Below are 27,832 nucleotides of genomic sequence, written 5' to 3' on the forward strand. Positions count from 1 at the left end.
GCCTAGATTGACTTGAAATTGAATGTCAGCCAGTGTGTTTCAGGCATCCAGATTTTTTGTAATTCTTAATGACTTATGAGAAGTTACTGATATTTTTCTTACCAAAACATAGTTTAGCTCAGTGGTTTTATTTTATTTTTTTATATCTTTATTTATTTATTTTTTATGTGGTGCTAAGGAGCAAACCCAGTGGCTCACGTGTGCGAGGTTTAATTTTACTAAAAAAATTTTTTTTTCAGTACAAGGGATTGCATTCAAGGGTGCTCTATCAATGAGATACATTCCCAGCCCTTTTTATTTTTTATTTGGAGACAGAGTCTCCATAAATTGTAAAATTTATGATCCTCAAATTTGTGATCCTCCCACCTCAGCCTCTTTGGTCCGGGATTGATTATAGGCATGCACCACTGTGAACAGCTAGCTCAGTGATTTTAAAGGGGCAATAAAACCTTCTTAGACATCTTTAGTTCTTTCTAAAATAAAAGAACCGTTAGTTATAATGATCGAAAATAAAGACCTTGGCTGAGGTTATAGCTGAGTGGCGGAACGCTTGCCTAGCATGTGTGAGGCACTGGGTTTGATTCTCAGTACTGTATATAAGCAAATAAAATAAAGATCCATCAACAACATACACGTGTGTGTGTGTGTACCTTTAAAAAAATAAAGACCTTAGTGATTATAGTCATTAAGTACAAGACAAGGAACTTTTTGGAAAATCTTAAAAAGGCCAAACTAATTCTGGAAGAACATCAAAGATCAAAAAGGTGGGCTGGGGCTGTAGCTCAGTGGTAGAGCGCTTGACTAGCATGTGTGAAGCACTGGGTTTGATCCTTAGCACCACATAAAAATAAACAAAATAAAGGCATTCTGTCCATCTACAACTACGAAAAAAATTAAAAATAATCAAAAGGTATTGACAAAGAAGGAATAGCTTTTATTGTTGCCTGTTACTAGCAAAAAAATACATGCTACTTGATTGATTCAAGTTTGAAGGTGAATGTGGTAAGTGAAGGAGGTCCCTAGTTTCTGCACAGTTATTAGAGTTTTGTAATCCTGGACATAGAATGAATGCTCAAGCTCTTAGACATCATGAAATAAAATTTTAATTACCACTTTTCCTGGAAGAATTTTGTAATCATTCCCTGAGAATCATCATAAGGCAGTGTTTTAATATTACAATCTAAGCCTTTAAAATTGTTGAAAACTTAAATAAATGAAAAATCGTACCATTTGAGAGTTTTGCATTGTACCACGTCAGTAGTACCAGTATACCCTAGGAAACAAAGCTGACTAAGGATTAAGGAAATCCTTGAGGGGAGCTCAATTCAAGTTCATAATTTATTGCTAGAATTCTCTCAGATAAACCCGAGTCCTTTGATGTGGGGGAAAAAAAAGAAATCACGAATTTAAAAAGTACTCTTACTAAAATAGTGTCAAATAACCAATTCCATGAATGAGTTCAATAACTGATGGAGAGCTATGACATGTTTAAAAATGCATCAAGAGGGGCTAAAATTGTGGCTCAGTGGTAGAGCACTTGCCTGGCATGCGTGAGGCCCTGGGTTCCATCCTCAGCATCACATATAAATAAATAAGATAAAAGATCCATTTACAACTAAACCGCATCAAGAAGACATGATTTTCTTACCCAACCACAAATTGGAGATATCAAATACAAAGCATTTTAGAAACCAGAGGGGAGGTGCCAGGGGTCATGACTGGCTCTCCAAACAACAGTCCACTAAGGAATATTGTTTTGATGCAGCCCCTGAGAACAGAACTATGTAGACAGTGGCTCTGGTTATGGTGTTTAATGCACACGGTCAGTTACAGCCATGGCAGTGGGGCACTCTAGCTGAGAAGGGCCACTGAAGGGATCTACTGTTTTTTAGTATTTTATTATGGAATGATTTTCCAAAAAGTTCCTTGTCTCTGGCAGAGAATGGTGTTTTTAAGACTTGTTCATGCAAAAAAGACCTTCTTTTTATAACCGGGGACATGTACATAGCCCCATGACAAAGGCTATGAACTATTTTAGAAGACTGCGGTGCATCAATTATGTAACCTTTTCCAAGTTAGGAGATCAAATTTAAAAATGGAGCCAACATCCATTGAGCATCCAATAAACAAGATGGAATCTGTAAATTCGAGAGGGTTAGGCACCTGTTCCCACCACAAAATTAATATTTGAGATATTACTAGGAGGGAGATCTCTACTTAAGAACACTTGCCGTTGTTGTTTCAGTTTTCCTTCCTGAATGCACGACTCAGCAGTCACATACCTAAGAGAAGCAATATTTAACCTTGACTTTTGTTTTCTCTTTATTCTAGAAGCCCCCGCAGCTTTCTGAGGATGATATCCAGCTGAAAACCGAGAGAGACAGCGGTCGTGCCAATCTCCTGGAGCCTGCTCCCAGACCTCTTCCCTCAGATCACCAAAACATGGAAATTGAGGTGTCTGTTACAGAATGTAAAAGCGTTCCTGGAATCACCTCCACCCCCCATTCCATAGACCACCCCTCCCCATTCTATTCACCCCCTCACAATGGCCTCCTCTCTGATCACCATGAGTCCCTGGATAATGATGTGGCCAGAGAGATCCGATATCTAGATGAGGTGCTGGAGGCCAACTGCTGTGATTCTTCGGTGGATGGAACTTACAACGGGACATCCTCCCCAGAGCCTGGTGTGGCCACCCTGGCTGGCAGCCTGAGCCCACCAGCCCACTCAGCCGCCCAGCCGGAGCCTGCCGAAGGAGCCGCGGGCAGGCAGGCCCCCCCGCACATCGAGCTCAGCAGAAGCCCCTCTGACACCATGGCCGAGACGGAAAGAGTGAATGGCCATCCCCCCGACCAGCCCCGGGACACGCTAGGGGACAGCCTGCAGGCCCCCGCCAGCCCCAGCTCCTCCACCAGCTCCCGCTGTTCTTCCCGAGACGGGGAGTTCACGCTCACCACCCTGAAGAAGGAGGCCAAGTTTGAGCTGCGCGCCTTCCACGAAGACAAGAAGCCCTCCAAGCTCTTCGAGGAGGACGAGCGTGAGAAGGAGCAGTTCTGTGTGAGGAAGGTGAGGCCCTCGGAGGAGATGCTGGAGCTGGAGAAGGAGAGGAGAGAGCTCATCCGGAGTCAGGCGGTGAAGAAGAATCCCGGCATCGCTGCCAAGTGGTGGAATCCCCCGCAGGAGAAGACCATCGAGGAACAGCTGGACGAGGAACACCTGGAGTCGCACAAAAAGTACAAGGAGCGCAAGGAGAGGAGGGCCCAGCAGGAGCAGCAGCAGCTGCAGCAGCTGTTGCAACAGCAGCAGCAGCAGCAGCACCCCCCTCCAGAGCTCTGCACAGCCCCTGCTTCCGCTCAAGAACGTCCAGGCGGGACTGAAAAGGAGGACATTGTCACAGAACAGATTGACTTCTCTGCCGCTCGCAAACAGTTCCAGCTGATGGAGAATTCCAGGCAGACGGGGGCCAAGGGCCAGAGTACACCCCGGCTGTTCTCCATCAAGCCTTTCTACAGGCCTCTGGGGTCCCTCCACTCTGACAAACCCCCGACCATCCTGAGACCGGCTTCTATTGGGGTAGCTCCAGAGGACAGCTGCGTGTCTGCAGCCCAGGGGCAGAAAGCCCCCGGGACGCTGGAGAGCCAGTCGGCGGGAGGAGGCCCTGGCAGCACCGCCCCTCAGGGAAAGGAAGGGCCCTACAGCGAGCCCTCCAAACGGGGGCCCTTATCTAAACTGTGGGCCGAGGACAGTGAGTTTACCAGCGCCCGGGCCGTCCTCACCGTGGTCAAGGATGATGAGCACGGCATTTTGGATCAGTTCTCCAGATCGGTCAATGTCTCTTTGACCCAAGAGGAGCTTGACTCAGGTTTGGATGAGCTGTCGGTGAGATCCCAGGACACCACGGTCCTGGAGACCTTGTCCAACGACTTCAGCATGGACAACATCAGTGACAGCGGGGCGTCCAACGAGACAGCCAATGCCCTCCAGGAAAACTCCCTGGCTGACTTCTCTCTGCCTCAGACCCCACAGAGAGACAACCCCTCTGAGGGCCGAGAGGGCGTCTCCAAGTCATTTAGCGATCACGGTTTCTATTCCCCGTCCTCCACACTGGGGGACTCCCCGTCGGTGGATGAGTCCTTGGAATATCAGGCTGGTCTCCTGGTGCAGAATGCCATTCAACAAGCCATAGCCGAGCAGGTGGATAAGGCCGCGCCCCAGGCCAGCAAGCCCGGAGCAGAGCAGGGGAGACCTGACACGACGACCCTCGAGGGAGCTGACACCGGAGCTGCTGGCCCCGAGAAGCCCCAGAGCATGTTTGAGCCACCTCAAGTGTCCTCTCCTGTTCAAGAGAAAAGGGATGTATTATTACCAAAGATTCTGCCTGCAGAGGACAGGGCTCTCAGGGAAAGGGGGCCCTCCCAGCTACCGCCAACCGTGCAGCCCAGTGGCCCAGTCAACATGGAGGAGACCAGGCCCGAGGGGGGCTATTTCAGCAAGTACTCGGAGGCTGCCGAGCTGAGAAGCACAGCCTCCCTCCTGGCCACTCAAGAATCCGACGTGATGGTTGGGCCCTTCAAGTTGAGGTCAAGGAAGCAGCGGACGTTGTCCATGATCGAAGAAGAGATCCGAGCAGCCCAGGAGAGGGAAGAGGAGCTGAAGCGGCAGAGACAAGTCTTGCAGAGCGCACCGAGCCCCAGGACCAGGAACGCCCCGTCGCTGCCCTCCCGAACCACGTCCGGCTACAAAACCGCCCCAGGTAAGTGGAGGCTGCCTCCTGCACTCGGGCACGCGGGAATCTGATTCAACATGGGATTTTCCGTGTGGAGCCTCCACTGCGCGTGTTGGCAGGGGGCACTGGCATGAGGCTCTCGGCGCCAGGGGGGTCAGAGTGCCCTCTGGAGGAACCTGGAGCCCCGATGGTGTCTCCCACTTCCCAGCAGAGGTGGTAGCTCCTCGCCTGTGGTTCCATCTTGTTCTTGGCTTATTACACAAAATCGTTTTCTGTTATCGGAGGGGCGGCCTCTTGGCAGGGATCGGGTAGTATATGGCACAGAACCCGTCAGGGTGGGCCCACCTGTGGACTGCATGAAGTCAGTAGCTTGACCTTCAATGACTCGAATGAAATCAAACCTATTCGATTTGGGGGGACGTGCTCTGCTAACCCTCAGGGGTGTTGGGTCCCTTCCTAGAAGTCCTAGTTGCGAGTCAGTGTTGCAGACTGACCCATGGAGGACGTCTCTCTCCATCTTCTGGGCGATCGGATTTGACTTCTCTTACGTCACCACAAATCAGTTATAGGCGTGAACAGCTTGATGACAGTCAATAGCAGACTGGTATGTGCCACCGTGGTTCCACGAGTATCTATCACCTGGTGACATTGTAGCCGTTTCTTGGGGTCAGTACCCTCTATGATGTTCACACAGGGATGAGGTGACTTAACAGTGCATTTCTCAGAATGTGTTCCCTGACCCTATGGGATGCATGCCTGTACTTTGGAACCCGGAGTGGTCTCATCCTATTTAGAGGGATTGAGTTAGGGTAAGCAAAGGCTGGCCTTCAGTCTCCTCCTGTTGTTTTCCCCACCCCCACCCTCCGCAGTCCCTTTCTCGAATAGATGGTGTAGATGGTTGATGTTAGTTAGGGTAATTGTTGTTGCTCCTGTTATGGGTAACAGTGCATGTGAATTTGATGGGAATTGGGGACCCATGCAGTTTTTCTTAGAGAAGAGCTGTTCCTATGTCTTCAGTCCGTGCTGAGATCAGTGCAGACATTGATAGATACAGCATTTGAAAACTCCTGAAGCAATTTTCTATCGTCCTGAAATCCAAATGTGGGGTTTCTTATTTACAAAAATATTGATCCACAACGGACTGGAAGCGGGAGGGATGGGTCCTTTGCCAGAGATAATTTTAGAAGCATTACTTTAAAGTAAAATTGTCCACCGAGATCTTAAGTCATCTTGACGCTTGGCCTCCATTGCATCTGTTATGACGCAAAGTCACGCTTCAGTATTGATTTTTAAATTTCGAAACCACTTCAAACCTTAAGAAAAATTCCCAAGTACAAACATGTTTCTAAGAGTAGATTGCCAACACGATGCCCTATGAACCCCAGTTTTGTAAAATGCCCCTCAGTTTGGGCCTTTCCCATGATGACATTCAGGTTGTGTGCATCTTTGGTAGGAACATCATATATTTGGTGCTGCATCCTCACTGTCTCCAAATAGGTAGTAGCTGGTATTAGTGTGTCCCATGTCGGGGGCAGCTTTTAGCTCTGATCATTTAATATTATGATTATTATTTTGGTGGTGCTGGGGATCGAACCCAGGGCCTTGTGCATGTGAAACAAGCACTCTACCAACTGAGCTGTCTCTCCAGCCCTCATTTCATATTATTTTTGATCTCTTTGGTGAGGGAAAAGCTGCGAGGCTTCCACACGGTAAAGATACCTTTTTCCATTTCCTTTGTGGGAGATACTTTGATTTTTTTCCCCCACTCCTCTGAGATGATAAATCTATTACTTATATGTCAGTATGGTCTTATGGAAAAGTATTACATTCAATAATTCAATAATTTATCATCTATTTCTTGTTTTGTTTTGGTACTAGGGATTGAACCCAGGGGCACTCTAACCACTGAGCCACATCCCCAGCCCTTTTTATTTTTTACTTAGAGACAGGGTCTCACTAAGTTGATTAGGCCCTTGCTAAGTTGCTGAGGCTGGCCTTGAACTTGCAATCCTCCTGCCTCAGCCTCCTGAGTGGCTGAGATTACAGGTGTGGGCCAGCACGCTCGGCTCATCTATTTCTTTTCTCAGTTTGTTCAGAAAGCTCTCACGGGAGTCCTTTCAGGCCAACTTCAGTGTCCTTTTGAGATGTCCTCATTCTTTGAGCATCACCTTTTAAGGATGTTCTAGTTTCATCTTATGCTTTTCCAACCCTGAAATCATTCATATCTTCAAAGAGCACTTGCTTCTTTTAGCAGAGAATGGTATTTAGAAACCAAGGTCTGGGTATCGGGTGTGCTCAAGCGAATTGTCGCTGCTCCCAGGTACCCTCAGTGGACAGATTTAAAGATCAATCGATCTATCTATCTATCGAACCCCAAGTTAACTCTGAGATATTTCAATTCTATTCTGGTACAAGATTCATTCATGTTTTCTTCCTTTTCATATTTATAGCCTCCTTCTTGATAACAAAATGCTTTGATTATTCCAGTTATCCTCAATATGTTCATTACTTGGTTAATCCCCCATCCCCACCATATAGCCAGTCTCCCGTTTTCCTCTTCAAACTTTGGTACCAACATCACTTTCTGGATGGCCCCTGCCCACCCCTTCACCACTACCTCCTTAGCCCACTTGGGCTCCAACACTCCCTAGGGAGTCACTGTTGTGCTCTGCCCACCTGCATTGGCACATCCCTCTAGGCCACTGTAGCTTCTCCACCCCCACTGCAGGCAACACCTAATGTTGGGCTGAATTGTCTGATAAGGGAAGAAGAGGAGCACAGGGACCTCCTTCAGGTCATGGCCACAGAGCCAGATGAGTGCTTGAAGCAAGGAGAATTTTGAGAGAGGAGTTTTTGTCCAGGCCTAAGAGTGACAAGTCACCTTTTTGCAAAGATTCTTAGTTGTCAGGTTTACTTAAAAATTTTTAATTGTGACCTGGCTTGGTACAGAGATATCTGTTGCGCATCCTGTCCTGGAAAAACGTCTTTTGTACCAGCTTGGTTTCAGCCCAAGCTGGAGAGTGAACTACATGAGTAAGTGATATTAAGGGAACTTGAAGTCTCACTGATGGAGGAAAGTTCTTTGGGCACCTCTACTCCTTCTGCTCACCTGAAAAGCAGGTACCATGGTTCTCCTACACATACCAGTTCGAGCTGGCTCTGCCCTCTTTTGCACTATTTTACTGGAGAACCTACTCTAATGCACATATGACCAGCACTCTATTAGTCTATTCAGATTGCTATAATAGAATACCATGGACTGAGTAGCCTATAAACAACAGAAATTCATTTCTCACAGTTCTAGAGGCTGGGAAGTCCAATATAAGGTGCCAACAGATTTGATGTCTGGTATTTCCTGGTTCATAGATGGCATCTTCTCTTGGTGTCCTTGCATACTGAAAGGGAAGAAGCAGTCAGCTCTGTATGGCCTCATGCATAAAGGCTCAGCCTTCAGGGTCTCATCACCTCCGAAGGTCCCCACCCTGTTGGTAATTAGGCTTCAGCATATGAACTGGAGAGGGGAGCACAAACATTCAGACCATAGAGGGGTGGGTATTTTGATTTTTTTTCTACTCCATCTCTTAATTGAACACTCACCATATTGCCTCCCAAATTACTTCTAGCATGTAAACAGTTGCCTGATATAAAGACATTTCTTGTCATCAAGCTTTCCCACCAGGATTGAGTTGGCCTTAAAACAAGTCAGGGCTTAATATTGGCACCTGGCATCCAGCAAACCAGGACCACTTTTCCCACAGCTTCTCTCCATGCTAATGCTGATCTCCTTTCCCAAGTCTCACCCCCACAGGATAGATTTTGGTCCCTTTAGGAAGATAGTAATTCATCTGTGTAAGTCTGCACTCTGTCCTGGTCTGGTTGTCACATTGAACACAGTCACCATTATGACGTGTGCCCCTTATTCCTCCATGCTTATTTCGAGAACATTTAAAGAAGATACCAGTCTTCCCAGAATTACAACATGGATAAAAAGAAACTGAATGCAAATGCAATTTTTTTTCTGTCCATGCCTGGAAACCTTTGTAGTTTTGCTTGCCAACCAACCTCCAAGTTTGAGATGAAGGAGGAAGCTGACACATTAGTCTGAGAAGTCAAACTGAACAATCCATGGCCAGGGTCAGGACCGCTGGCTCTAACTTTAGTTTTGTGAGAGGTATTGCTAAGTCCCTACAGCACTGCTTTACACTTCCTGCCAGAAGAAGTGACTCAGTGGTTTGTTGTGACTCAGATTGATGATTCAGTATTAGGTGACGAAAAATATAATTTCTAACTTCTGGTAGAAATATGCTGGAATCTTAAAACTTTAAGGCAGATAAAATTTACTGATATCAAGATGCCAATAAGAAGAGATGTACGAACCCTTCCCATTGAAAAATTATCTAGACACAAACCCTATTCCCTTTAGTGTCAAACAGATTTGGTTTTGCTTTTAGTTTGTTTTGTTTTGATTCTTAGCTTTAAAGGATGGAGAATGATAGGAGTTCTATTTTGATATAGCCATTTTCAAAGACTCTCTGTCTGGAAAGTCCATGTTGTTGGCTCTCATCTGACTTTTAAAGGAAGGAGAGCCATTGAAATGGAATTGGAGTGACATTTGTTCATAAAAGGTAAACAAGGTGGGCAGTCCCTGCCCTTAGGGAAGTTTTGGTTCAGTAAAGGAAATGACAGCAGCACAGCGGCTGTATGTCAGAGAATCAGGGGGACTGGTGGGAACACAGAACAAACAGTATATCCTCATATCCTCATTTGGAGGAAAGGGAAAGTCTTCTTTCCTTGGGGAAATAACCATCTAAGCTGAGAATTGGAGGCAAAGAGGTTGGGCTGAAGGGAGTGGGATAGATTGCTCCTAGAGAGGTTCAAAAGGAATCGAGAACTTGGCACACTTGAAGTATGTAAATCAGGCCAAGGTAGGTTAAAGGAAGAGTTTCGAACAAAACACAGATTGATTTGGAGCCAGGTAACAAAGAGCTACATCAATCCCATTAAAGGTTTTAGACTTGAAACTTTATTCTGTCGTCAGTGGAAAGCCAGTGAGAGCTTTCCAAGGGCTAATTGTCTCTGCCCTGAATGGGCGGACTAAAAGTGCCCCTGCTTTAATGAGTGCATTATGCAGGGTTGGATCGCTCTTCCATGTTCCAGTACTTCTGAAGGCATGCCATGCTGCCATCTTGACAAACTGTTTGCTGAGAGTTTGCACGTGTACGCCCCCTGCTGACAGAGTTCAGAAGTGGAGAATAAAGGAAGCAATTTGGCATCTGCAGGAGCCCTATTTAAAGGGGAGACCCACATACTGCTGTAAAACACTCTTGAGAGAGAATTAGAGGAAGAGGGGGTATCCAAACATTTTTATCAATGTTACATGCAGTTAACATCATGTTAGACATGTTTCAAATGTCTTTTCATATTGGGGGTGCCAACAGACCGTACTCACTTTAGTGCCTGTGTCTATTATTAGATATCCTGGTTTCACTTCCAAGTTCTGAGCATGCCAGAGAAACCCAGGTGACGATTGGTTTTGTTTTTTTGAAACAGTTTCTGTTTCCATACTGGATGTTAAATTGATCTACCAAGTCAGATGATGTTGCCCAGTAGGAGGGTACATTATGGTGAATGGTAAGAGGAGGTGTGGATATCGGTCCCGTTAGCGGCATGTCTGCTCTTGTCTTCCAATAGTGGAAAGATGTGATCGCTATACATCTTATAAAAATGGAATTTACAGGGAGTATTGATTGACTTTTGAGGTCAGTTTGGATGAAAATTCTGCATGAGTGATCATTATATCACGCTAAAGATTATTAACTGGGTTCCCCCCTCCTCATTATCTTTAAATATCACAAAGGCAAGTCCTAGAAAGAAAGAAAAAAGATGTATATTGTATGTGAATATCAATACAATATTCATGAGGTGGAGCTTGATGGCTCGTTTCATGCTATATTCGAGCTGGACAAGGCCAAGTTCCATTGCTCCACAGTAGAAAACCCTTTTTCAGCAACTGGAGGAGGGTTCCACCACAGGCCTAGTGGGAGGGGGCTATCAGCAGTATGAAGGCCTCCCTCTCCTGCCAGGCAGGCACTTACTCACTGGGCAGCTTGCAGGGGCCCAGCTGGCCAAGTGAAGCTAGCTAAAGCTTAATATGGAATGTCCAACAGATGGCTGTTGTCCACTGCTGCATTTCCTGAACATTCTCTGGTGACACAAGTCTAATCACAATAGCCATGACTCAACAAGACCTTAAAGCTGTGTCCCCTACTAGTTATTTCACTCATATTTTTCTCATTTCTCCCAACAGTCCTCTAAAAATCTCACACAAACTCTCTGAACCCTTGATATATTTCTGGATGCAGACTTTCTGTGATTTTAGAAGGGTCATGACGGTCTTTGCTATTATTTATAATGCAGTACTGATGCCATGGTTTAATATAACTGGAAAGTTCTAGGGAAGAACCCTGCCATAGAATGAAATGTCTGCTGTAAAACTAAGGGAAAATGAGTTGCATTAAGTGGATAAATAAATACTAAGAAGAGTCTCCATGTCATGTTTTGCTGCCAAATAAATTATGAGAAAAAACACTTGGTTTTCAGAGCTGTATGAATTTTGGAATGAAGCATAAAAACCTATACTGTTATGCTCTTTCAAAGAATTAATACTAGCTCCCAGAGAGGCTGAATAAATTGTTCAAAGCTACTCAGCCAGGAAGTGGTAAAGCCTGGCATGAACCCAAGCCCACTTGCTCTAGACTCTGTATCTTTTTCTAGCCTCTCCTGTACCTCAGCTGATCCTGCCCTATGAGTAGCCACTCCCCTCTCCAGCCTTCAGGGACTGAACTGAGCTAAATCTCCCTCTGCCTTCTCCTGGTCACAGGCCCAATTCCTGCATTTTCTGGGTCCTTTCTGAACATCTTTTTTTTTTTTTTTTTTTTTTTTGAGCCAACATAGCTCTGGAATTCTCTGCTTTCAATGGCCTGGGCATATGAGTTTGGCTCTCAGAAGCCACAAAACAGCACTAACATAGTGACTTTGAATGGTTCCTTATTACTTCACAATGGAATTCCAGTGCCCCATTTATAAGTAGGCTAAATTGCTGGTTCTATCCCAAGATTTAGGGAGGTAGTGAGGGAACTGACATAATCCATGTCAATTGTCTAACTTGGCTGTTCTTGTGTTTTCTGGTAGTTCACTGGAAAAGGCTTATTCCCTGAAATCACTGAAAGAACAGGGTATACACGCAAGAAATTGACTTGTCAATTTGAGGACAAGCAGGGATAAATGTTCACTCAGTTAACTTTACATGAACGTGTTAGGTGTAGCGGGGTCAAAATGAACTAATTTAAACCCGTGGCCTTAGAATGTCATGATTGCCTTTGATTGTTCTCTTTTCTTTTCCCTGAACCTCTCGGTTTATCTGAACCTTGCAGGTATGTTCCTTTAAAAAATACACGCCATTAGGAAAGAAATTGGTAGGAAAAGCCTCCATTAAAGCAGCATTTGGTAAGAGGTGAGGGTATATAGTAGAGAAACTTTCAGCCTTACTCTTGAGAAGGCAAAGACTCCCAGATTTTTCTCTGACAAGCCTGGGGTCATGGCTCTTGGAAAAAGGCAGAACATGCCCTGTCAGCTTAATTTCCCGTGTGCAAGCAGGTTCTGCTCTCTTGCTAATTGTGCTAGCTCTTCTGATAGATCCAGGTGTCTGAGTTGGCTTCTGCTGATGCTTCAGCTTGATGGGGTCAATACACATGTCCTTGTTTGCTTGCTCCCCCGCAGCTACTCCATGCTCCAAGTTTGTGGGGAGCTCTCCATGGAATTAGACTCAGCTACATACAAAGAAAGTGCATAGTCTTGAGCTGAGAAAGAGGAAGTGAATCAATGTCTTTATTTACTTTTTTTTAATGTGGTGCTGAGAATTGAACCCAGTGCCTCACACATGCTAGGCAAGTGCTCTACCACTGAGCCACAACCCCAGCCTCCCCAAGAGGAAGTGAATCAAAAGACATAATTCTTGCAAGATCCCTGGTAAGAAATGAGCTAATCAAAGCCAGGCTTGGGAGCAGTATGTCCCCAGTGACTGCTAGAATCAGGGCAGGATATGACTGCATCTCTTACTGATCATAGTGACTTGCTCTGTGCTTCCCAGTGAGTTTGACATTTCAGATTCATTTGATGAGAATTACTTAGGAGTTGCTTTCTGCAATGACTGTGAACCTGAAATAATAACAGAATGTGTCATCAAATTGTTTCTATTCCTAGTTTTTAAATTTTTTTTTCTAAGTACTTCCGTGGAATTAAAATTACTCTTATAAAACTTGACTTGAGGAATGAGTTTTCAATAGTCACTCTTTTTCAAAAACAAAGGAATGACAAATTTCATCATTAAATGTATTGGGTGATAGTAAAATTATAAGTATCACCATCAGTTTGCTTCCCTATTTCTTATGGGGAGGTGATGTTCATCCAGCCAAGCCCACCATGTTAGTAAGAATGTGTTTAATAAAAAGATCTTGTGGGAAAGTATGCTTTTCACTATAATTGTCATTGATACTGTTTTAATGAACCTTTTATCTCTTTTTCATCTTAAGCTTGGCTTCCCTGGTTCTATCCCAAGATTCAGGGAGATGGTGGGGGAACTGACATAGTCCGTGTCAACTGTCTAATGTGGCTGTTCTTGTGTTTTCTGATAGTTCACTGGACTCTTGCATTTTATCATCTTCCAGTGCCATTCACAGGGTCAGCAGTTCATCAAATAACCTGTCTTACCTTGAAGCAATTGTATTTGACATTTTCTCAGATTAGTTCCACCAGGAAGGGTTATTTCTCATTCCTGAGCTAGGTTTGGGACACAAGATTCCCATCATTCCATCCTGGGGCCTTCAAAGGAGGAGAAGAAAGAATAAAAATGATCAGCTCCTAGTGTGGGTCACAGCCTCTGTGTGCTCTTGGGCTGACATTCAGGATGTTCCCTTTCACTGAGAGGAAAGGAAATTGCAACTGCCAAGACTGAGCTCCTTACTTTCTGTAGAATTGTGAGTTGCTTTAGATGTTTGCGACGTAGTCCTAGCGCAGTGTGAAGAAAGAAGGTCACTGAAGGAGGCCTGGGCCAGGCATGTCATCTGGTGGGTGTTTTTGTTCTGTTTGGTGTGGCTTTTCAATATGAGTGGGTGGTGGCTTTTTCTTTTGAGAAATGTAGAAACAAAGGATCTTTGAAGACCTCAGACTCCATGGAGAATAGAACCTAACAAATACTCTAAACTTTTGATTTCCACAAAATACCTCTAAACTTCTGGAATTCACATTTGTTACTTTTTTTTGAAGTTAGATCTGTTCCTACAGAAGGAGGATTTGAGCTGTCAGGACTGACAACAGCTGTGTTCCGAATATACACAGCCCTCTCCCGGGTTCCCTAGGGTGGGAAGAATTGCAGATTCTTTTCTCTGCCTCCTGTCAGCGCAGCCCACTTCAAGTGCCCCAGGGAAATCCTCTCTTGCTTGGAAAAATCCCTAAGTGTGGCCAAGGCACGGCTTGCTTTCTCTGGACTAGAAAATGCTTTATCTCTTTCTCATAAATAAACAGGAAACACAAATTTGTGTTGCCCACTTTTCTTTTCCACTCATGGACACAGTGCTGGCTAATTTGTAATGAAATCCTACCTGGTTTTGGTAATGGATTTATAATGAAATTCTCTTTCCGTTCCTTAGACTGCCTCACCATGAGACAGCCCCTGAGCCTACCCTCTTAAATGCCTACAATGTACCTGCTTTTTCCTCTTAATATATTCGGAGTATATTTCTATGACTTTTAACTAGTCTGAAACATGATTGGTAATGGCTAAAAACTAGTCATACCTAATGTAACCATTCTCCTGTAGGCTGATACCTTGGTTCAGTTATCTTTTTAATTTCTAAGGTTGAAGTTCTTGTACATAAGCTTTGTGCTCATTCTTAATTGTCAGCCAAGCTAGCTAGTGCCAGAAAGTTCCTTGGAAGCTGGTTAGCCAGTATTATACATCAGAGAAGCATATTTCCTAAACTGCCTTCCTTGAAATTTTAATAGACATTCCATGAAGTGAGTTTCTCTGGTTAAGTAAATTTGAGAAATGCTGCATTTTTATTCTTGCATTAGCAGTTCATGGTTATGTTAGGGCCAAACCCAGAAGTCTTCCAGTAGGACCTTTGTCTCTGTCTCTCTGCCTTTCTCCCCCTCGCCTTCCTCTCCCCTTTCTCCTTATTTAAATCCAAGTTTATTTTTACAATGCTTTTTTGGGGGGTTGTTTTGCTTGTTTACAAGATTGAGGGTCCCAGCTCACATAGCTAAGGTAATAGGACACACGTTTAGAAACAGCTTTGAAATCGATCCAGCCGAGCCAAGTTGCTTACCCTCAAACACCTGCAAAAAAAAGTCTAAGTCTGATATTACTATAGATGGAGTAGTTTGAACAAAAATCACATTTATGACATAAACTCAAAAATGTTTCCTGTTCTGCACTCAGAATTTCAGTCTGATTTTGTTCTGTTGTTTCCCTACAGTGGATGTAGAGGTCACCTTGCACCTGTCCTCTGCTCTGTTAACCATCGGGTCCACTCTTCTGTCTAAAGCAACCCAGGGCTGCCCTTAGCTCTATGTGGCAGTCTGTTCTTGTTGTTTCTCAGGACAGTGACTGGGGGGGTCCTTCAAGAGAACTCTTCTGTGGAATGTTAAGTCCAGGTGAGAAACTGGACACTTATGAATTGGAGGCTACTTGGAGGTATTTCAGCTATTGAATCACTCAGCAGGTGGATAAACCTCGGCCAGGGCCAGGTTGGATGGGGTAAGCTGGGAGGGAGGGACCCTGGGGAAAGAGGGGCAGTGAGATTCACTGTGAGGTAACTCACTGTTTGGGGCATGTTCTCGAGGCCAGAGAACTTCAGAGGGCCTCATGGTGCCACTGGTAAGGATGTCACTGACCTCGCAGGCCTGCGGCACAGACCATTCACTTCCCATTCCTGTGATGATCTCTGAGGTCCAACAGTGGAGGTATCTGCAGGGTCCACTGCTGGGGGAAGAGCAGCAGAAGTTTCTCACCATCCTCGTTGAGACAGTGGGGGATTACAGGGCCCAGCAGAAAAGTCTGGCCAAGCCAGCTTCCCCTGACACTGTCCAGACGCACGCCTGCGGATGAGGCACAGCACCTCCTTTGTCTGGGGACCTGTGACAGCCCCACCTGAGGCCATGACATGACCTTGGTTGGTTATCTGAAGGAAGCCTCTTCTCTCAGGTTGTTGTCAGCCACCTTTCCTCTGGGGACAGCTGCTCTAGCCTACTAAGCCAGCCTTCCTTCCTGTGACCTCTGGTGGCTGTCACTGGTAACATTGCTGGAATGATAGGAAATAAATAAGCAGGAAGTGTCTTTACTGTCTCGTGGCTGACCACATCTCTGTAGCCACCTTTCACCTCCACAGCTTCCTTGCAGCCTTCATCTCCTCCTAGAGATCAGCCACCACCAACACGGGGTTTGGGTGCCAGACTATAATTGTGACTATCAGCTGTCACTTGGGCAGGAGTTAGCCTCTGGGCCTCCATGGGCTAAGCCATCTCCAGGTGTCAGGACATCCACCCTAACTACTTCACAATATTGTCGCAAGGATTCAGTGATATAAAGGCCATATGTGAATTGCCATTGTCATTGCCTCAGAGCCATGAGTGTGATTCTGTGGCCGTGGAATGTTTGATTTCATGTGTTCCAGGGAAGGCATTTGAACTCTTTCTTCTGATTCCTTGTGGGAGGTTCTGTCCCAATCCATAAGCATTTGCTAAGCGACTAGTACATGTGTTTCCTCGTGGACTTAACTGGTTTTATCAGCTCATGTCCACTGCCATGTGCCATGTACCACAGCTCCTGCCGGGATCCATCAGTGACCAGGACCAGCTAGGCCCTCCATTAAGGGGGTCTTCATTCAAATGCTTGGGGGGTTCACTGATAGTTGAAGCGTTTCATATCCTCAGGTCATTTTTGCAGTTTGTAACAGATGCTTCAATAATCAAGTCAGCTTGTGAAAAGGCTTTCACAGGAGGTAAACCAAGTTCTTTGAGGCGGAGAGGTGGGGCTGCTGCCTGGTGTGTGAGAGGCAGCAGCTAGAGGCAGTGGATTTCCACTGTGCCTTCTAGTGCTAGACGAGTGGCCCATGGGAGATTACCTGAATACTTGAGGCCAACAACTGGAGATGACAACAAAGCAACTTGGTGTCTATTTCTGGTCCTGGAAGAGCTGCAGGATACTCATGAAACTGTGTCCTCACCCTGGAGTCACATTATCCTTTGAGATAATGGTTAAATGGTAGCTGGACGCATTGGATGCTTTCTGTTCTAAATACTAATTTTATAAGTGCTAACTCCATCTTTCTAACAACTATCTAAGGGCAGGTACTTCTGTCATCATATCCGCTTTACAGATGAGGAAACTGAGGTATAAAAACAGTGAGTTGCCAGCCCAGAATTACTTGGCACCTAAGTAGTAGATTCAGACTCCAGCACAAGGGCTCCAAAACTTGTGTGCTCACCTCTGTGCTGGACCACTTCTCAAGCCATCAGTTTAAAAGTCAGTTGTATGCTAAGTGTTCAGGGGTAAAATGACCCCAGGTCTGGGATTCTCTTAAAAAATGCAACAAGTGGAAGGAAGGAAGGACCACAGATGTTAAAATCTTGATAAATATTTATTGTAGGTTATTTAAAAATGCCTATGGAGTCATTATTAGCAGTTCCTAACTTCTATAATAAAAAAATAGAAACGATTTCTTGTGAATTTGGAGATTTTGAAATATTTGTTATTGTTGGTATCAAGAGTTTTAAAATTATCTGGATCATTGCATATGCTTTTTACTAAGTTAATCAGTGCAATTGTGGCTGTGAAGTGGAATCCCTCTTTTGTATGTTAAAAACTACTTTCCTCCAGGTGCCAGGGAGCACCCGTAATCCCAGTGGCTTGGGAGGCTGAGGCAGGAGGACCACAGTTCAAAACCAGCCTCAGCAGCTTGACAAGGCCCTAAGCAACTTAGTGAATTGACCATGGCACACACCTGTAATCCCAGCGGCTCGGAAGGCTGAGGCAGGAGGATCGTGAGTTCAAAGTCAGCCCTAGCAAAAGTGAGGCGCTAAGCAACTCAGTGAGACCCTGTCTCTAAATAAAATATAAAATAGGGCTGGGGATGTGGCTCAGTGGTCAAGTGCCCCTGAGTTTAATCCTTGGTACCTCTCCCCACCCCCACTCCCCACCCCCACCCCCCCAAAAAAAAGAGAGAGACGGGGAGGGGGGGCTGGAGATATGACTCAGTGGTGAAGTGCCTCCTGGGTTCAATCCCTAGTGCCCCAAACAAAACTACTTTCCATCTAGTCAACAAATGTGATGGCCGTGTGCCTTATTTTTTTTTTATATTGATAAGGGTTCCCCTGCTTGCGCAATGTGTTCAGTGGAATAGTGTAACATTTGAGTTGGAAGAGCTCACAAAGACAGCTCCTTCCCAGACTCATTTGGCAGCTGTGGAAGTGGAAGCTCAGAATTTAAGTGATTGGCTGGAGTTTAAAGTGGAGCATTAAAAGCATGATCTATTGCCAATCAGTAACCAGTTAATGAGGGTGCAGGAATTAAAATCTGGAGTTTCCAAGCTCTAGGCCTTTCCAGGTCCATTGGAAGGAGCCTGTGCTGGTAAGGGGCCACAGCCACCCGCCTGGAGACTCAGACTCAGCCTACACTTGGGACTCCTGCTATGTCAGGCAGGTGCCAAGTAAGGAGTCTGGGATGTGAGATGAAGGCAGCGAGTTCCCCCAAGCTTGGGACCAGAAGGGGTCACGTGGGACTTCAACTTCCCCTGGCTCTACTCAGAGGACTAAATGTGGCTTCTTCTCGCACCCTTTAAGAGCCTCACGTGGATCAGCTGGTGCCCCCAGTGCCACCTACTTTGGGGCTTGAAAGGACCCATTTATTCTGTTTTCTCCACATTCCTTGTTGCAGAGCCCAGCTGTGTCACCCTCAAAGGGCCTGTGTAAAAAAAACCATTGCCATTGCACCTTCTCAGAGGCGCACCTGGGTCTCAGTGGCACTAAAGTCTACTCTTTCATGGGCCAGAAGCCAGGGCCCCAGGCTTTTCCCAAGAGAAGAATGCAAATGGTCTTAGCAAAAGTGTCCAGAGTCTCCACACCACTGGCCTCATTTCCTTATCTGAGAACTCCTGGAGTGCATCTCAGAGCTAAAATCTCACCACTCCACGCCTGGTGGATACCCCCTGCCCCTCACGTCCCACCCCCATACACACTGCCTTCGCTGGCATTCGTCCCTTAAGGTTTGGAGGATCTCAAACTCAAATGCTTTCGGGACCCCAGCAGGTAAGATGAATGCATGAAGCTGACCCATGTAAGACTGGAGTGACCTGAGAGGAATGGTCATGGTCTCTTTCAAAGGGTTTGCCACACTGTGATGCCCATGTAGAAAACCCCGGGCAGAGCAGCCGGCTCTTGGCCACCTCTGACATAGAGGACACCAGGAAGGCCAGGTCCCACCTCTGGTCACCCCTGTGACCTCTGCACAGCCTTAATACTGCAGAACCTCAGGTTTTCTCATAAGAATTGGGGCTCAAAGGCTTCAAGGTGCCACCTCCTCCAAGTCTCAGCCTCTGACCTGTGATAGAATACACGTCTCCATAGCAACCAGGGCCAGGATGGTCTGACCAACATATTTGCAAAATGCCCGCCAGGCCCGTGTGATCTAACTAATAACCTTTTAAAACTAGTGTCCTTGTTTTATTTTGTCCCCTGTAACTAAATGGCCCACACTTAACCTTCATTCTGGGGGTGCCCTCGATGTCAGAAGTTGCCTTTTCTTTTTTGCCAGTTTTCTCTTCTTTCTGAAAGCAGCCATGAGCAGATGAGCTTAGAAAGGGTGTTCTCTTCGTGTTGTTTCAGGGAAAATAGAGAAAGTCAAACCTCCTCCATCCCCCACAACCGAAGGCCCCAGCTTGCAGCCTGACTTAGCCCCCGAAGAGGCTGCCGGAATCCAGCGGCCCAAGAACCTGATGCAGACCCTCATGGAAGACTATGAGACACACAAATCTAAAAGGCGCGAGAGAATGGATGATAGTAGTGTAAGTTTTTCCTCCTTTCCTTTCACTTTCCGAGGGCGGCCGTCCTTGTGGTGTGTGGTGTACCAGTTCAGGTGTGGATGTGTATACAGTTGTCTCTGAATAGCATCGCGGTTCCAAAACCAATTTTCAAATGTGTGGTTTAACATGAGTGGATTGGGTTTGGGTTTCTGCCTTGGTTCCCAAACAGTGGCCTTTTCTGGCCAAGGATAGCTGGAGCCCACTGGCAAGGGTGGTGCACAAGATGTTTGGTGTGTGGAAAGACAACACGCACGGGCGATGCTGCGGGGAGGGAGCAGGAGTGAGCGCCAGGGAGCCACTTGACCTACTTTGTGCACATTCTGTGTTTTTAGAGAACTATGAAATTCTGCTTCTTCAAAATCTACATTGCGAGCAATCACTATAAATATTCCACAGTGCTCAAAAAGACAAGGGTGAGCTGGGAACGGTGACACACTCCTGTCATCCCAGTAAATTTGGAGGCTGAGGCAGGATGATTGTCCCAGAAACTCAGCAAGGCCCTGAGCAACTTAGTGAAACACCATCTCAAAATAAAAAGGACAGCAGTCATTGCTCAGTGGTAAAGCACAAAGCACCCCTCAATTCAATAACCCGGTTGCCCCCCACACCCCCTCCCCCGCCCCCCCAAAAAAGGAAGGCATGTGTTTTGGGTTGTTTCCAAGCCTCTTTTGCAGTTTGGCAAGAAAGAACCATTTTAAATGACAGTTGAAAACCACGGGACTACCCTGTCCCTGACCCCAGAACTTTGCATGCGGCTTTCACATGAACTATGAAGGAAGTCATCCACTCTGGTTTCTTTGTCCTGCAAGAGACTTTAGAGTTGTTCCATACGGTCCCAAGGAGCCTGGGATCAGCCTCAAGGTTTCACGCCATCCCCAAGGAGTGTCGGGCATCAGTCTCTTTGCATCCCTGGAAGTAATCAATCCCTGGCCCAGATGTGCTCGAGTCCCACCTAGCTGGGATTGCTAAACTGTCTAGTTGACCCCAGGAGGTCCTGGTTTATGCCTATTGTCCCGGCATAATGATGAATAGCACCCCTTTCCCTTTAAAAGGTATCCTGCTTTAGATAATGAACTACCCGGTCACCTTAAACTTGAGTGCCCTTGGGTTCACAGTAGGAAAGTCCGCACCCATTTACACTTTTCCTAACTCTGGCAGGCTCATCCCAGGTTAAAGGACTTCTGGGACAGAAGCCAGGACTGAAAGTTGCTTTCAAAATATGTGGTGAGAAAGAAAGGAAGAAAACGCACACAGGGGGAGCCTCTGGTCTGCTCTCTGAATTTCACAGTGGCTTGGGGCCTGGCCTGTGGTGTCTGCTGAGGACACTCCTATTGGGCTTCACTGTGGTGAAGGCAGCAGCTCCTTCCTGAGCCTGTGGGACATTTTCTGCCCACTAAGTCTCTTTAGCCAGCCCTTTTTTGCAGCCCCAGTTTTGGTACAGAGTTCACATTTAGGTATTTTTGGTGGTCTGTGGCTGCATTGAAAGGTGGTGCAGAAAAGTGTATCCAGAACATACATCAGCAGCTTTGGTGGAGGTCCGCCGAGTGGTTCCTTCATGTTACCAGGTGGACGGGAAAGAACAAATGGACCATTTTAGTAGCGACCCATTCAAATGTTTTCCAAGCACACTCTGTGTTATCTCTTGTATGTGCTTATTGTGTTGGAGTATAGATATTAGAGAAGAAACACTGTACACAGCAGGAAAGAGCCAATTCTTAGTCATTTGCTAGGCCGAGGGCTGAAGTGTCCTTCGTACCTGCTCTGACACACAGGCAGCCACCTCATGAAGGCCAGCCAGGTTGGATTTCCTTTTGGCATTAATGAAGCCAAAAGTAAAGTATGGAGTCAGCATTTTTATATTCTAATTGCCCTTCCCTTACACAGCGAAGAGGCAGCTTCCTATCTCTATTTTGCCCAAGTAAATCAACATTTCAGATAAGGAAGAAATCTACGAACAAATCAAGCTGTTGCTATTTCCAGGTCCTGGACGCAAGGCCCAGTGTTTTGAAGTAGAACTGACATTACAACCAAACCCAAGTGTGTTTTTAAAAATTCTAAGAACAGGACAAAACTTATTCAACCTGGTGTCTCCTCTTTTCAGAGATCCAGTCTCAAAAAAAATATACTCAGATTGCTTCTAAAGCAATTACATGATTTTCAGCCAGACTGGATTTCTGAGCCACCTCTTAGCATGTCTATTAGCCCTTCCAGTTTAGGGGATCTTTTCTGTTGTATCTATATGAGTCACTGGAAAATGCATTGACGTTTTCCCCCTAGCTGGTCTGTGGCCCTTTTCCGTTTTTCTTTAGTTGTCTCTTATATGAGAAGGACAATAACAGAGAGCAGGTGGGTTGCTTGGTAGCCTGGCTTCCTATCCTAGAAGCTAAGGGCAGTTCTTCTAAAAGTAAAATAATTCTGTTCTCCTGCTCTGTGCACATACACTATTAGCAGGGCAAAATGGCATTGTAGATTGTGTACCCTCTAAGAACCTCAAGTGGCTCACGCTGATGTCCCCAGTGTCACCCAGTGCCATACAGCATCTGCCCTGGCATCTCACCCGCCAACATTTCCTTCCTACAAGCCCCCTGGCAGCATTTCTGCCTGCCCTTTTGGAAATTTGAAACCACGTTTTAAGGATCCTGTGGGTTCTCCCCCAGGATCAAAACCCGAGCCTAGAAAGTAGCAAGTCATTTATAAATTGAATAAAAAGAATTCTTTCTTGCTCTGCATTCTCAAGGAAAATGCAAACCTAAAAGCAAAAATTACATATAACTGGGATATATCTGTGGTGAGATAACACCAGACACATTGATAGCAATGAGCATGAAGAAAGAGAAGGAGCCCGCATGAACCAAGCCTGCAGTTTCCCTGAGAGAATTCTGCCATCAGAACTGAGAAAAACTGTTGCCATTTAAAACAGGTCCAGGGCCCCCTAATCACATCAGAGCAGTGGCAGTATGTGGAGCTGTCCACAGCGCGGGGGCCCTGCTGTCTCCAGTTTTCCCACTTAAGGAAAAAAAAAAATGTACAAGACAGGCCAGGAGGCTCCTGGCTCAGGAAACCTACTCATTTTGCAGTTGGTGAGCAAAAAAGGTCAGCGACATATGTAACATTGCCCAAAAAAGTTATCCTCAGATGGCTGCACTTACTACTAGAACCTGAGCAAGGCACTCCCTTTGTGGTCAAAGTCCTCACCCACCTGGACGGACTTCCTGTACGGACATCAGTGGGTGTCTTCTTGCTCCATGTTTCTGCCCACTCATTAGTAGAGTCCTTGGCTAATTTTTTGAGGAAGGAGGGTTGTATGGCCACCCCCACACCCAGGGCAGCTTACCAGCCTACACAGATCCTTGCATGTATTAGAAAAAGACCCTGTTTCCTCAGGGAGGCTGCAGCTCTGCCCCAGCCTCAGTGTTCATCCTTTTAATCATTCACTCCTTTAACCTGGTAATTTTGCAGTGAGTGGGCCCAGATGTAGCCACCTGTCTTTAATTGCAGGTTTCTCTTCTCCGGAATTGTTATCTTACTGGAAATGCCCTTTTTCTGGATCTGATTGCCATCTCTGGTCAGTCCTGCAACTCATAATGGACTGATGAGTTATCCTTTCCTAAAGGGCTTCTTGGTGCCTTGCAAAGGAGCTGTCTTGAGGTGGGGATGGAGGAGACCCTGCCCACTGTAGATCTGGAGGGCGGTTGGGCTGGCGGGCACACATCAGGAGCTATTTGGATTGCTTTCCTTCAGGCCTCAAGAAGCCCTTTAGGGAATGGATTCACGAGGCCGTTGTGAGTTGCATGACTGCATTTAGTTAAACAGTATGCTTTTGTTCCCACTCCATGACCTGAGCCTAGGAAGGTGAAGATGAGGGTTCATTGGTTCTCTTGAACATGATGGTAGATGCCTCCCCCTTTTCCAGCTAAAGGGAGGTGGCCTTCTGTGTATTCAGTCCCATCTTCACTTCTAACACAGGATCTACTCAGCAGGGTTTTCCTGTGTTTTCTGTCTCCCTCCCTCCCTTCCCCACCCTCCCTCCCTTTTCTCCTGGCCTTCCTCCCCTCTCCCTGGCTTTTTTTTTTTTTTTTTTTTGTGGTGGTGCTGGGGATTGAGCCCAGGGACCTGTGCATGTGAGGCAAGCACTCTACCAACTGAGCTAGATCCCCAGCCCCCAACACTATTACTATTGAAAGTTCTTGCAACCACCCTTGCCTGTCTCTGAATAAGAGAAAGCCTCATCAGTTCCCTGGACTGTGTCAGAACTAGGGTCTGGCACTTCCTGCCTCTTTAGAAGAATTCCCATCTCAACTTTCCCTCTAAATGAAGTCATGCAGCTGTACTCTCACTGAGTGGGTGAAGGAAGCCCATCTGCCCCAGCGCCCCTCCCTTCCCCAGGCCCTAGAGGAAGCCCAGCCACAACCAAGGATGCTTCACGTTGCCCATCTCGTTCGAGGGCTCTCAGACCACAGGGAAGGTGCAAAGGAGAGGAGAGCTCCGAGCTCCTCACCTCCCAGCCCTTAGTCTGACCACTTCAGAACTGTAATTTTTAGGTGTTCCATGTAAGAAATTGCTGATGCCCACAGATTTGTAAGCCCATAGACTCAGGGGTACTAAGTCTATATGACTAACAGTACCCCAAACCAGTCAACTCCTCAGATGCCCTATGCAGTGTAAATGCAAGCTCATTACCACAATTCTGGAAGGGGCTGCCCCACATTGGTTTTTTTTTTTTTTTGTCTCCTTTCCCATAGTTAGATCTACTCGACCCCCAACCCCATGGATTTTTACAGAGGACTTTTAGTCTTCTATAAGAACTAAGATTATTTTAGTATTGTAGTGTTCATATTAATTCTAAGTAACCATCCTAACTGATGATCACAGGACCACCCCATTCCAGGGTACTGATGAGGGTGGCTGTGTATATGGTCACCCAAGGCCGTGCCCTCTTTAGAGATCAGGGTCTTCTTTGAGTGAACCTCAAGGTTCAGAGAAGCCTACAGGAAGAGTTTTTGAAAAGCTGGCTCCAGAGCCTGGCAAATCCAAAATGGAAGGAATCCCGTTAATTCAAAGTGCAGAAAATGAAAGCGACATCTTGAATTAACAAAGTGCGGCTTATCTGATATTTTTATTAAAGGACAATAGGGTATCTACTTGCTCCAAGAGATACAGACTTTGAAATAAACAAATATCAGATGAAGCAAGTCTTGGCGTGGGTGTGTGGTGGCCTCCTGGAGTGACTGCCCCTCCTGCCCGCCCCTGGCGTGGTACGGGTTCCAGCGGCGGGGTGCTCTGTGAGTGTCTGCTGTGTACTAACCCTGGTCTTTTCCCTTCCTGCCAGTACACCTCTAAGTTACTGTCTTGCAAGGTGACCTCTGAGGTACTTTTCAACTTGTCTGTCTTGGTGTCAGTGCATGCTCGATGCAGGTGCATGCTGTTGTGGTCTGCCGTTTCCTGATGTGTTACAAGAGAATGGCAAGAAAAACAGCTTGTCTCCACGTGGATTTCCTCCTGCCTTTTCTGAATCGGGGGACTGCCTCATGGTGCTGGAGTCCATGCAACGATGATTCCCTGTGCTGTGCTGTGCGGTGGGGTTGGAGAAGACCTTGCCCACCCGTGGATCTGGAAGACGTTTGAACTAGAGGGCACAAATGATGGGCTGTTTGGCTTCTTTTAGTTTCCTGAGGCATGAGTAGCAAATCTAATCTGGTCTGGTTAGAAAATAGTACAACTCATGCGAATTGAGCTGTTGATTCTAACCGGTCCCTCTTACCTTAACACAAATCCAGAGAGCTCCCCCATTTCATGGATTTAGGATGAGTTATTCCAAATATGAACCAACCCCATGACCCCGACCTTCTGATCTTTCAATTTATACTTTTGTTTTGGAAGCTTCTTCTTTCACATATACAAGTCCTTATTTACTCACCTGGTTTATGATTTATTAAGGGTCTACCATGTGCCAGGCACTGTTCTGTGTTCCTGATGTCGTGGAGCCGGCATGCAAAGTCCCCAATTATAGAATGCAATCTGATAATAAGACCTACTCCTCCAGCTTTGCCCATTCTTATTATTTCATAGCACTTGCTAAATATTTTTAAAAAGAAGTTAATGTTGCAAATACAATTCAAGCCCTCTTGTTTCTTCTCCCAGTTCTTATTGCTCAGTCTCTTTGTCACACCTTTTCTCTCCTGAGGGGTAACTGTTCTTGGCATTGGTGTTCATTTTCATGCATGCTTTTATACTACACATGTATGTACACCTAAACATTGTCCTATTTTTTTTTTGCATGTTTTTGAATTTTCTATAAGTGGTAAGTCATATGGTGGTAGCCTCTGCTGCTGACTATTCCGTCTGCATTGGTTTTAGATATGCTCATGTGAATACCTGTGGCTCTAGAGCATTCAGTATATCTGCTGTATAGTATTCCACTCAATGAATATATCACTATTTATTCACTCTCTTATTGATGGAAATGCAGGTTGTTTCCAGTTTCTGTTTTTGTTTGTCATTATAAACAGTGCTTCAATGAATGCTGTTGCACATTTCTCCATGCACCTAGGAAAACAATTTTCCTAGTAGGAGAATTGGGTGTAGGGCTATCATGTACTTGCATTCCCTAAATATTGCAAATTATTCTTCAAATCAGTTGTGCCAAACCCATGTATGTATGTACACCTAAACAATGTTCTATTGTTTAGAACATTGTTTAGGTGTACATGCATGCATGTATGTGTGTGTGTGTGTGTGTATATATATATATATATATATATATATATAAAATCACTGTTTAGCAAAATAATTATATTTAACTATAGATTTGAGCTGTCAATTATTTGCAATTTTTGTTCATGACACAAAATGAACGTTGAGAATACCTTTTTCTATTTTCCTATGTTCCTTCCTCATAGTCCAAGTGTGGTTCTCATCTAGGGAATGACAACTTAGAATCAGACCCTAATCTCATCTCCTATTTCAGTGAGTATAGTTCAGAACAGTGACAATCCAGTCAAATATATGTGAGGAAAATAGAATTGGACACAGTGTAACTTTTACTAAAGAGAAAATAAGAGGGAAAAATATCAATATTTAAGAGGGATAACTCATTAACATATCTTTTACTTCACATACCCCAAAGAAAATTGTCTATGCTGATTGCTATTGAAGTTAAGCTGTGCACTACACATTACAAAGACAAAAACAATGTTAGAGGATTGCTCAGAGAGAATTGATCTCCCCCCACATCATCATCCTGAATTTGAATTAATTTGTGAGAAAACAAAAACAAATCAGGTCTCGGTATTATTATTATTATTATTATTATTATTATTATTTTAGTTGTAGGTGGACACAATACCTATATTTTAGTTTATTTTTATGTGGTGCTGAGGATCGAACCCAGTGCCTCATAAGTGCTTGGCAAGCGCTCTACCACTGAGCCACAACCCCAGCCCTGGGTATTCTTTTATCTCAATAATTTTTTAGTTCTTATGTTTTCCTCTCTTCATTTCTGTGGAGAGTGTGTGTTGCTCTTTTCCAGTGCTTCTCCCTCCAGGCTCACACGGCCACGTAGCCTGATGGCTCTGAGCATCTACTCTGCACCCAGAGTGTTCTGGGTTCAAATCTTGGCTTTTCTTCCTACTGACTAGGCAGCAATGGGCAAATCACTTGACCTCCCTGTGCTTCCGTCTCCATCATGTAAGATGGGAGTCATGATGGCCTGAATCTCACAGAATGTCCTGAGGATTAAATCAGTAACTGGTTTGTAGTACTTATGACGTGTGTGCTATGATTATAGCCCTAGAGGCATGTGCTTTTAGCCCAGAAAAGAAAAGCATAGACTATTAAAAAGTAAATATGCAATAATTAAAATAACAACACTAAATTTGCTAGAGATTTACATACACATATATACATGTGCGCGCACACACACACACACTGATCTGGGTTTTAGTTAAGGAGCAAGTGCTCATACCAAGAA

At 45.3% G+C, this 27,832-nt stretch overlaps 1 protein-coding gene across 3 annotated transcripts in view; it reads left to right on the top strand.

Annotated features, from left to right (window-relative positions):
* Positions 1-27,832, top strand: part of Palm2akap2 (PALM2 and AKAP2 fusion) — a 334,047-nt gene that overhangs the window by 300,225 nt on the left and 5,990 nt on the right. For all 3 annotated transcript variants that reach the window (XM_026391105.2, XM_026391106.2, XM_026391107.2), the window contains 2 exons: positions 2,332-4,753; positions 19,667-19,845. In XM_026391105.2, coding sequence (XP_026246890.2) covers positions 2,332-4,753; positions 19,667-19,845 — 2,601 coding nt within the window. The remainder of the gene's footprint in view (positions 1-2,331; positions 4,754-19,666; positions 19,846-27,832) is intronic.

The sequence above is a fragment of the Urocitellus parryii genome, chromosome 4 (assembly GCF_045843805.1).
Source record: "Urocitellus parryii isolate mUroPar1 chromosome 4, mUroPar1.hap1, whole genome shotgun sequence".
NCBI lineage: Eukaryota > Metazoa > Chordata > Mammalia > Rodentia > Sciuridae > Urocitellus > Urocitellus parryii.